We start from the raw sequence: 11594 nt of genomic DNA, 5'->3' as shown, positions 1-11594 counted from the left end.
TGCATGAAAAATTCATCTCCAAACGTCTTTCACACTCTCCGAGTCACTGCACAATTCACTTTTATCTCGTTAAAGGCAGGGAAATTTTATTACAAGGGAAAATAACACAACTTGTTTTTCAGTTTCGCTTTCAGATCTCAAGCGGTGACTTCAGCCTGCGATTTCCTTGATAAGTTTCGTCGTTGGGAATATTTCCCTTCATTTTAGTGCGTCGCCCTGTGAAACCTGAACGAGCGAAGACCCACCGTCATGGCTGTCCTCCCAGAATGCAACACGGCGTGGCATCGTCGTATCAGATGTTGTTATTGCGGGCCCCCCAGCTAAAAGGCCATAAATTAACAGCTAATGTTGCTTCTCCTGTTACCATTTCTTCTCCCAGCCTAAATTGGGAGAGCTGGAGTTTGTAGCCAGATCCGCACATGTGATTAGACTGCTGGTGACAAGAAGACGATCTGTTCCTCTGCTTTTAGCAAGAAAACACATTTATTAACTGTGTCTTTCCAACAGTCAATTTTCCAACAGCCCAGAGGAGAGAGAAACACGGTTGTCCTGCAAGCGCAGGCTCCATAAACAATTGCGTATCGAAATAGAGGATCTACTTTGCACATTCTCTCTCGCCAGTGTGGAGGGGGAAGATAAAGAATGTCAAGGTGACATGTGCGTGGGCTCCTTTGAGTTAGAATAAAGACAGCTATGTCCTTGCTGATTCTATCAGTGGGAGCCATTCTTTACCTTGCACATTGGCAAGGAGAAGAGAGGGGGAGGGAGAGACCGAGAGAGCAAGGGGGGGTAGAACATACCGGCAGAGAGAATGAGCTTGACATTCTTCCCTGCAAACACGAGTTCAACGTGCACGCTTATCAGCTGCCAACCGTTTTCTACCTTGCTATTGAGTTATAATGTTAGTTGTTAAACCTCAGGCCGCACAACAAATGTGCTTCTGAGACCCTGCATTTGTCTCTGAAGGGATTAGGCCTTTGCTCTGGTAACCCTATATTTAATCTCACTCCTTCCTCTGCAGGCTACTCTGAGCTGCTCATGATAACAAATACTCAGTCAGCCCCCCCCCCCCCCCCCCCCCCCCCTTTTAACTGTTCACGTTCCTGGGAGCTAGCGCTCTCAGTTGATTGTCTCTTTGTTGTCTTCTATCTGTTGTCCTCTAATGGGAGAAGATTGGGAGAGTTACACACTTATCCCTGTGAAAGATTGTTGTTATCTTTCTAACTCGGCTGCAAAATGCCAGCCTTCCTTTTAAAAGCCTGTCTGGGAGCAACAGGAGATGACATAGCTCCCCGGCACCTGGAAGCCATCCTTCACCTCCCACTGTCCTCTCCCAGCGCCCAGCCTCTCTGCCGCAGCATACAAACCCTCCATTTGTCTCACAGCTCACTGTACTTGTCCTAGCCATTTTCCGCCATGTTCTACGTACGGAGCGTCTGTAAAAAAAAAAAAAAAGAAACTGCTGGAAAAAATGAGTCGATTTTTTGGTTGTTGTCATTTACATTTTGTGCAAATACAGCACAGTACATATATTTTCTAGGGAGGAATACGCTTTATTACAGATCACTCCCCTGAGTATACATACAACATAATGGTGACAACCTTTGAGGGGGTGTTCAAGCAGTAGCTTCCTGTTCTCCCCAGTGCCAGAGATGAGATGCTTATTGTTCTCAGAGAGAGAAAAAGTCTTAGAATGTTAATAATGCGACTCACTATTAAATTATCAATGTGCATGAAAAATTCATCTCCAAACGTCTTTCACACTCTCCGAGTCACTGCACAATTCACTTTTATCTCGTTAAAGGCAGGGAAATTTTATTACAAGGGAAAATAACACAACTTGTTTTTCAGTTTCGCTTTCAGATCTCAAGCGGTGACTTCAGCCTGCGATTTCCTTGATAAGTTTCGTCGTTGGGAATATTTCCCTTCATTTTAGTGCGTCGCCCTGTGAAACCTGAACGAGCGAAGACCCACCGTCATGGCTGTCCTCCCAGAATGCAACACGGCGTGGCATCGTCGTATCAGATGTTGTTATTGCGGGCCCCCCAGCTAAAAGGCCATAAATTAACAGCTAATGTTGCTTCTCCTGTTACCATTTCTTCTCCCAGCCTAAATTGGGAGAGCTGGAGTTTGTAGCCAGATCCGCACATGTGATTAGACTGCTGGTGACAAGAAGACGATCTGTTCCTCTGCTTTTAGCAAGAAAACACATTTATTAACTGTGTCTTTCCAACAGTCAATTTTCCAACAGCCCAGAGGAGAGAGAAACACGGTTGTCCTGCAAGCGCAGGCTCCATAAACAATTGCGTATCGAAATAGAGGATCTACTTTGCACATTCTCTCTCGCCAGTGTGGAGGGGGAAGATAAAGAATGTCAAGGTGACATGTGCGTGGGCTCCTTTGAGTTAGAATAAAGACAGCTATGTCCTTGCTGATTCTATCAGTGGGAGCCATTCTTTACCTTGCACATTGGCAAGGAGAAGAGAGGGGGAGGGAGAGACCGAGAGAGCAAGGGGGGGTAGAACATACCGGCAGAGAGAATGAGCTTGACATTCTTCCCTGCAAACACGAGTTCAACGTGCACGCTTATCAGCTGCCAACCGTTTTCTACCTTGCTATTGATTGGCGGTGTTGGGCAATGCAAATGACCGAGGCTAGCCTAGGGTATTCTATCATCAATGGAGAGTAATTATCGTCGGCAACAACCAATATTGGATTGTTAAGCCTCAGGATAAGGTGTCTAGCAAAGCCTTCAAACAGCCACTCAGTGCGGGGAGTGAAGGCAGATGGATAGATCTGCTGGGACCGGCTGCTGGAGGGGGTCTTGAGGCACACTAGCTTGGTTACTAGCTCTAATCTCCGTCTTCCCTCGTCGACTCAGCCTCGCGAATCCACGACGCCGATTTATTTTTGAATGTGCCATATTGACGGGGGTTCTCTTTTTGTTCTACATCGCCTCGATCAATCAGGACGTTGTTTCATGTCAAACAGGACCTCCTGGAACATTGCGCCACGAGGGCTCGGATGAGAGAGAGTCTTGAGACGTTCGACAGACGTTATGAGGTCCCTGACAGGACTCGCAGACGGTTGCTTTGTTGCGAGCTTGCAAAGACTAAATGAAAATCCATCTCTAGCCACACTGCTTATTATTATTATCATTCTTTTCTTCTTTTTTTTTTTTACAGTTTCTGGTTTATATCTTGGTCAGTGACTCATAGCTTTAGCTCCTGTATTACTGTAATAACCTTTGTGAAGTCAGTCGAGTGTCTTTCCCAGTGTCTGACACCCACTGCTCCATCGCATTGAGATCGGCAATACTTGTACTCTGAAGTGTGCAGGTGCTCCAAATGGATGAACAAGAAATGTTGTCTGTATTGAAAGATGGGAGCCATTGTGTGAGGTGTTCAATTCCCCCCCCCCCCCCCCTCATGCGCGGGTCTAAGCTACCCATGCCCTCTAAAGAATAAATCATGGATTTCCTAAGGCACTCGCTATAACTAGAAATTACAGTGTTTCAGAATGTTTCAAGCAAGAGAATAAAACATGACTATCAGCTGCCGGAGCGTTGCGTTTCGCTCGTGACAGCCTAAGTTTGGCCTCTCCGTAATCATTACCAGGAACGGGGAGAAATCAATGCGCTGCTTAGAACCGACTTTTATTGATGTTGAAGCGGAGAGGAAAGACTGCTCCGAATTTCAGTGTTTTCACTTTCCTTCGGAAGTGCTGCTTAATTCCTTTTGTGCAACTGTTAATACATTTGTCTCACGGTTTATATTTTTTGGGGGGGGGGGGAGGCGGGTGGGAGGGTAATCTACTTGTACCATAAAGCTGGGTTTGAGTTTCTTTTAGTAGCAGGAAGGCATCATTGCCAAATAGCACACTTCAAATCTAATGACCGTGTAGGTGGTTGACCTCGGTGTTTGCTGACAGCAGATGTCCATATGATCCGAAATCAACCTGTCTCCCCTGGCTCTTCTCTCTTTGTACATGACGGGTCGTACTGTACACAGCTATTTGGGGAAATGGGAACATGAGAGAGCTGCATGTGGGGTGTGGTATGCCGGATCCTATTTCCACAGGCCAGATATTTAGACAGGGCTCCATATCCCCTTAGTCACCGTCAGGCTTACCTGAGATTAACTGTTCTCCTAGTCAAGGCTAGTGGCATTAGCGCTCACCGCAGAATGGAGGCCCAAAAGCTGGCGCTTACACTGGTCAAGGACAGAAAACACCCCCCTGCTGCCCGGCCTGTCCTCACGGCTCCTGGGTAGGGCTTCTCACCGCCCGGCCTGTCCTCACGGCTCCTGGGTAGGGCTTCTCACCGCCCGGCCTGTCCTCACGGCTCCTGGGTAGGGCTTCTCACCGCCCGGCCTGTCCTCACGGCTCCTGGGTAGGGCTTCTCACAGCCCGGCCTGTCCTCACGGCTCCTGGGTAGGGCTTCTCACCGCCCGGCCTGTCCTCGTGGCTCCTACGTTGAAGGATGAGAAAAAGAGATCAGAACTGCAACAATGCCTTAAATTCGGATCATGCCCACAGACCGTTTCAATTGTACTAGCTACTAGCATGCTCTTGAACACAGAATCAACATAATTGTATTAGTAGTATTTAATTGTATTATTATTATTTGTATTATTATTAATGCATTTCATGTATGTGGTGAAATTTGCTGGATTTGACTCATATTTGATAGTTAGTTTTTTCAACCGTTCTCCTTTTTTGTTAAGTTTTAGACCATATCTATATGCAGGTTTCGTTTTTAGGATTGCAGTCTTTCCAGCCATGGCCTAAAGTAAATACTTTAAATTGACTAATTGATCTAATCATCGTTCAAGGACTTAAATGTCACCCGTAGTCTAAATTTACTACCACGAAAAAGCCATGGGTCTGACATCTATAGCATTCTACATTCCTTTGAGAAGTACAGAAGTGGGTGTGTGTTCGTAATGCCTCATGTTTTTAATGGGAAGTCTGTAGGCTTGGGGATGACCCATAATTACTGTCAGCTGGGAAATAATTACAAGCCTTGCATTCCAGACACAAACCGAGCGAGCTCGCTTATTGACTCACATGCGTAGAAGCACCAACTCTACACAACATAGATACCAATGTGTGTGTGTGTGGGGGACATAATAATGTACTATTTATCAATTTGTGATAGGCCTACTGTAATTTATTCTGCATTTTCCGTCATTACAATCCTAATTCACTTTTTTGTATCTTTAGCTTATTGCATGACCTAGCACAGAATATAAATGCCAATCTTAACCTTTTCTTTATACATTCCCCGAGCACAAACCCTATTCTTGGCATTTTGCTTGAACGTGTTTTATGGTTCAGACTTCTATCCTCTAATCTAAGTTAAACGAGTCATAATGTTACAGTGAATATACCACAAAGCTAACTTGCAGTTAGTGTAAAAAACCTAAGCTTTAGCCTCAAATATTTCTCCTTTTAAGTGCTTTTTGGGAGTAAGTTGCCTTCTGAATTGAGAGTAGCAGATGGACTGCCTGGCTTTGTCAGAATGCCTGTATTCCCCAGTCTTCTGTATAAAAAAGAGAGAGATTTAGCAGGTTAAAAGGGAGGATTTTCCTGATTTTAACTAGTTTTGGCGAGAGAGCGAGAGCAAGGGGAGAGCGAGAGACAGAGAAAGAGAGACATAGAGAGCGAGTGAGAGAGAAAGCGAGAGCGAGAGAGAGAGAGAGAGAGAGAGAGAGAGAGAGAGAGAGAGAGAGAGAGAGAGAGAGAGAGAGACTTGTCATGTTTGTCACACCAGTGTTTTCACTCTATCGTGCATGAAATGTCCTTCAAAATAACGGGTATTTTATTAAACAAGAATGTAGCATACTGTATTACGATTAGAAGCCAAAACAAAGTCTTTTAGATAGGCTAAATTACTGGCAGGACTGTAGGCATTTTCCGAATCTTTGGCTCAATTGAGAACGACGGCGCAGTGAATTAAATTAAAGATCTACCGCTCGAGCATTGATTGCTCTGGTCTAGTCCTCGGCTCTTTTTCCACACGCAGCTCAGCCAGTGCGGAAAGAGCTGCTTCAAGCGCAGCTTGCCAACCCACAGTCTCCCTCGTATATGCCTGGAGAGCATCGTGTGTGAGGCGCAGAGCGCTCTGCGTTTTTTTGAGTTCTCCGCTATTTTAAAAGCGTCAACAAATTGTGGATACATTCAATTGTTTTGCTTAACCCACATGAACATCTTCTTGTGATCTTGGATATGTCGTTGATCTTGAATTCCGACTGAAATCGGATAATACGTGGAATCTATTGTTAATGATCTGTCATCGGCGCTTTCAAATGACTTGGATTCGTGCGAGCGGTAATCTGGGTTGACAAAGATCTACTGTTTTCGTCCTTTATAACAAGAAACCGTTTTTTTGGACTACAGCCGGAACGCGAACAGTTCTTGTATTTAATTTAACTTTTAAAGAATCGAGAAATAACTGAATTTACATCCTAATTCTGGAGGTTTGACAGCTTTCCCCGCAGCAGACGAAAAAACGCTCAGTGAAGATTTATTGTCTCAGCAGGTTCTTCTGTCCTGTCTACTGTCTCTGTACACGCCTGTCTACTCATGGACATACAGCAGCTGTGCACCTAAACTGGATTTATTTCAATAAGACTCGACAGAAAGATTTTGTAAGCCTTCTGTTCTGATGTGTTGTGCACCGTGGCGGTCGCAGCTCAAATGTTTCGGTAAGGTTATGACATTTTATCATTCCCTTCTTGTTGCCCGTTGTTTTCCGTAAAGAGTGTTTTCTGAAAACACGGTTTTCTGAGGTAGTAGACATAAGCAATAACTTAGTAGTTTTCATTTGCACTCTAACCAATTATTTTATACAATTACATTATCTTCGCGCATAGCACGAGAGGGTTATGCTAAAGCCCGTAAATCCATTATCTTTCCATTAGTTGTTTCAAAAGTCGACTGGTGCGTTTTTGTCATTTTCACTCACTGTAGAAACCTGTAGGGCTTTAAAATAGATCCAACATGTATGACATTGACACAATTTTAAGGTTGTCCCGTGTCTGACTTGGAGTGCCACCGGAGGAGCAGTTTAATTAGTTTTTGTTCCCAAAGCACGCAACGATCCGAACACTCAAGGTTATGTAAATTTAAAAATTGTGTTATAATCGTAACAGAGGATTGGGTTATCAACCTTGCTTTGAGCAGTTTCATGTCCAATGTCGAGTGTGTGTGCGTTGCGTTGGCAATTAAAGCTATAATATAGCATATGTCCAACTTCTTCAAGGATATGGCAATCACACATTGTTAGTGTCCCGGTGATGTGCGTGTTTTTGTTGATAGGCCTATTCAAGCTATTTTGGCCTACATGGTTGACTAAACCGTCAGTCAAGAGTCTCATCGGATGTTAATGGAATTGATAATTGAAAAAAACGTTGTCATGCAGAACAGAAAGACAATGTCCATAATAACAGATACTATTGCTGTATAATAATCGTGGTATTTGATATAATTAAGCATGGTTGGTTTCGGAGTTCAATGGGGTTGCTATTTCCTCATTTCAATTTTTTTTTGGTTGTATATTTGTGATTCAATAAAAAGTACCTTAGCTTTTACATATCCACCCTGCCAACCACCATTACCACCCTCCATTTAAAATATGTATCTTTCTCCATTCCCCCACAACCTATCTATAATCTTCTGCAGCTCTGGAATTAGCTTGAAAAAAAAAATCTCTTATTCATATCTACCAAACCCCATTTATCTGTAGCAGAAAGCTGATAAGAGAGAGGCCTGCTTGGCAAGGCTGATAAGAAGGTGAAAAAATCCTTCAGCTATTTGTAACGTTAGAGTTCAGGCAGACCTCAGCTTAGAGATACATGACAACCCCGTCATAGCCAAGGCCTCACGTCCTCTCACACCAAGGAGAAGAGGCGGAACATTCAATCGAGATTTATTTGGGATTCGTGTGTGAATATAAAAGGGACGTTGTAACAGCGGTGAGGAAAACAAGGAAATCCTCTCTGATGGCAGAGGCGACCCACATAAGCGCCCATTATAGGATTCTCCATTTTCACGATGGTTTCTGCAGACTCATAAGGCTATCTGTGGCTATCTCTGACAGGCTTAAGCTGTTTAGAAAGGAACTGTTGGCTTCATGTTTTCAACACTCTGTAAAGTGATGGGGGGGGGGGGGGGGGGGGGGGGGGAACTTGTCTGCGTAACATTTTGTTGATGTATTTGAGGTTAAAACTCCGAACCCTCTTTGGGGAGGAAAGGAGGGGTGATAAACTACTCTAAATCCCAACTGGAACCTGTCTGGAATGTGGAGCTTATCCCAATTGGCTTACGTCCGCCGTCCCGCGCGGCCCACTGTGAGAACCTCGAGAAATATGGAAGTGGATTGCGCAGCGTGAATAGCCAAACACGCACAGCTTCACATTTTTTTGCTTTGCAAGCGGGCCCCGGCTCGGTCAAGGCCCACCCCTGGAGGCAGCGGAGAGCCGGCGTTTCTCATCTCCGCCCAGGGGCTGGCTCCCTGTTCCAAGTGATTTAGCACCGAGGACGACGTGATCGGCCCTGCTCCTCAGAATGGCAGCCCCGTCCCAGTAAAGTGGATGGACGTTCCCCAAGTGCTGAATGGGTGCTTTCTCCCGAGACTCCTGACAGACGACCTACGCCCACAAAGCACATTACGGCTCGCGTAGCAATTCGTCGGCCTGGCTCGCGCGTTGAGCTTATTAAGACGGACAAATTGCATTGGCTATAATACCCTTTACTCTTGTTTGATGGGGTCAAGGGATAGCCTCTTCCAGTGCCTCTCTGCACGGACTGACATCAACACAAGCATATATCCTCAAATAGTCATCCTCAAGTGGAGCAAAAATGTGTCGCGGCCATGCTAGGCGGACGAGTCTCAAAGGCCGCTACATGTACAGGCGCTCAGTGGGAGGATTGACAGTAGGCCTCGTGGCACCTGGACGTGCGTCGATGTCTCGGGGAGGGGCCGAGTCGTAAAGAGCTGTCCCTCAGGCAGGAGCCGTGGGGGATGTCAGGGAGGAGGAAGCAAATGGGGGTAGTTGGCGAGCTGTGCTCTAAGTCGGACTGCAGAGATGTCTCTGTTTTTAACATTAAAGTTATAAATAACACGGAGGGCCAGCGCAAGGCAAGCGGCCGTAAAGGGGACGGGAGGTGTTGGCAAAACATAATCTTTTTTTCTCTCCCCCTCTAGCCCCCCCCCCCCCCCCCCCCCCCCTGTTTCCTTTTTATTGCGCCATGGCCTTCCCCCGCGGAGGCGACTTGTTGTTAACGGCGACTGTCGGCGGGGAGATTTATGCCTCGCTCCAAATGGAGGTGACCAGTGACCTTTCCTGTGGAGCTGGCCAGCACTGGATCTGTCAGACAATGGACTGCCTCGACAATGACACGCTGCTTCTCCCCCTTCCCCCCCCCATCTCCTCCTATCAGATGCGATATCCCCAGATGCGGGGGGGGGGGGATCTGCTCTGCAGGAGCGAAACGCGCAAGTCCTGCGGCATGTCTTTTTTTCGACCACTTTCTATTTTTCCTCTCACCCCCTTTCCCCGAAATGTCAAATGCACGCCGCCACAAAGCGGCCGTCCAAGGCCCCCTTTTGAATACCTCCAGGTACCGCTGATGTCATAGGTCACGCAGTCACTCAGAGGGTCGTGTGTGTGTGTTCGTGCTCTCAGCCCACCGTGGCCAGCTCTTGGCTACAGGCTCGGCTCAGAGGGGGGGAGGGGAAGGGGCCAGCACTTCCAGGGCCCTGGAGCAGACAGCCCTGTGCCTCTGTGATGTCGGCGATGGGTGTTGTTATTGTTTGCTCAGACCCCTTGGACGAGAAAGCCCCACTTCACTTCAAACGGCGCCGCGACACCATACATATTTCAGCGACCTCTCCCTTTAATCCTGGCGGCCAGTCTGCAATTAGCCATCGACAAGAGCGACCGGCCCCGCGATCTGAGGGAAGCGAAAGAGGGGAAAACCAGAGGGGCCTTTGATTTCGGAGCGAGCGGATCTCCTTCTCTCTCATCCCCCCCCCCCAACCCTCATTGTGAGCCATCTCAAGGAGAGCTGGAGACACTCGAGTGAATTCCCCTCTTTTCAAGCTACCGTCGAGGGTCAACCTGTAATTCTGGCAGCTGTAAGGCTCCGCGCCCTCCTCCTCCTCCTCCCCTCGCCTCTTACCTCCCCCTCTCCACCCCCCCACACTCCCTCCCTCCTTCCCTCCCCAGCCCCGAAAACAGCTCTTCACCGCGAGCAGCCCTGTGTCTTTTGTTACCTTTTTATGAGGCGTAATTAAATGTGCGCGGCGTGGCACAGTGTTTGAGCACGAACCCCAGGCGTGCCATTAGCCAGATGTGGCTGGGAGGCCCTAATGACAGAGGAGCAGCGAGCGTCGAGACGAGCCCAGGAGTCCTCCATCACGCCATCCCGAGGTGTCGTACGGGCCTAATTGCCCCATCGTTTTGTCGTCGTCGCCGTCCCCATCCCCCCCACCTCCATGACACCTAGCTCATGCATCCATTACCCAGCCTCACTCTGCTCACTCAGGCCCCGGGTGTTGGTGTCTGGCGGGCGGCGGGTGGTACAGGCTTTCATCCAGCGGGGTGTGGCCCCCTGACTGTTTCCGTGGAGACGGCTTTACACCTTGGCTTTGAAGACGACACGGAGAAAAGGTTTTGGGGCGTGGCGTACAGTTATGGCGCATTCATGCCTCGCATTCATACGGGGGGGGGGGTGGGGGAACATGCGGGTTTATTGTTATGAATTACTCCTGGAGTGCGTGGAGTTGCCGTTAATTCCGCGCAGGTGGGGTGGAGTGGGGGAGGGGTGTGGGTGTGTGGGGGGGAGGGGAGGGGGGGGGGGGGGGGGGTGGATGACAACAACCCTCTGCAGCCGTTCACGTAAGCCGCCACGCTGAGATTACTGGGAGAGAGGGGGTGTGGGGGAAGGGGGTTGTTGAGAAGGGCTCTTTGTTTGCGTCCCTGATAAGGCGGGATGAGGACCAACCGCGCCGCGGAAGAAGACTTTCTAGAAAGTGCCGTCCTCCCCGCCGGAGCTCTGGAGAAGCGCTCAGGGATCAGAGTCACAGACGCTGACTGATCCGCTCACAGTCACCCCCGGCATCCTCTCAGCCTCTTAGCGTCTAAACCGCCGAGCGCTCCCGCGCTCGCGCCTAAGCTCCTTTCTCCAGCGCCGTATTAAATCCTCCTTGAATCGGGCAACGTGTGTTTTTTCCCCCCCCCCCCCTTAGTAGGCAGATTTGAGCAACGGGGAGAGCCTTAATGAGATGCCGTTTCCTCTGGATACAGATGTGTTGGGTGGTCGGCCGGGGCTGCCTGGGGAACGACGTGTGGAAACGGGCCCTACACGCCGACCATACGGCGGCTTCGCCGGAAAAGCAGGCCCCTTCGTTAGCGAGGCGCTGACGAGCTGCCGCTCACATTAGGGTAATTAACGCCGCCACAGATTGTGGAACAGCTGTGCAATTTAGCACTGTGGCAACACCAGCCAGTCAGCAGAGAATCGGGAAGCAGAGGGGGGATGCTAGTGGAGGCTCTCACTCCAGCCTCTCCCTGGTCCTGCTGGAGGGC

The 11594-nt window shown here is 48.4% G+C and overlaps 1 protein-coding gene across 1 annotated transcript in view; it reads left to right on the top strand.

Moving 5' to 3' along the window:
- Window positions 1-6671: 6671 nt before the first annotated feature.
- LOC124463828 (proline-rich receptor-like protein kinase PERK2) overlaps window positions 6672-11594 on the top strand; it is a gene marked incomplete at its 5' end in the record, with an annotated part of 36804 nt that continues 31881 nt past the window's right edge. The window contains 1 exon segment of the mRNA XM_047015601.1: window positions 6672-6707. Within this exon segment, the coding sequence (XP_046871557.1) occupies window positions 6672-6707 (36 nt within the window).

Source organism: Hypomesus transpacificus, unplaced genomic scaffold (assembly GCF_021917145.1).
Source record: "Hypomesus transpacificus isolate Combined female unplaced genomic scaffold, fHypTra1 scaffold_31, whole genome shotgun sequence".
Lineage (NCBI taxonomy): Eukaryota > Metazoa > Chordata > Actinopteri > Osmeriformes > Osmeridae > Hypomesus > Hypomesus transpacificus.
This window is presented reverse-complemented; position numbering and strand designations above follow the sequence as displayed.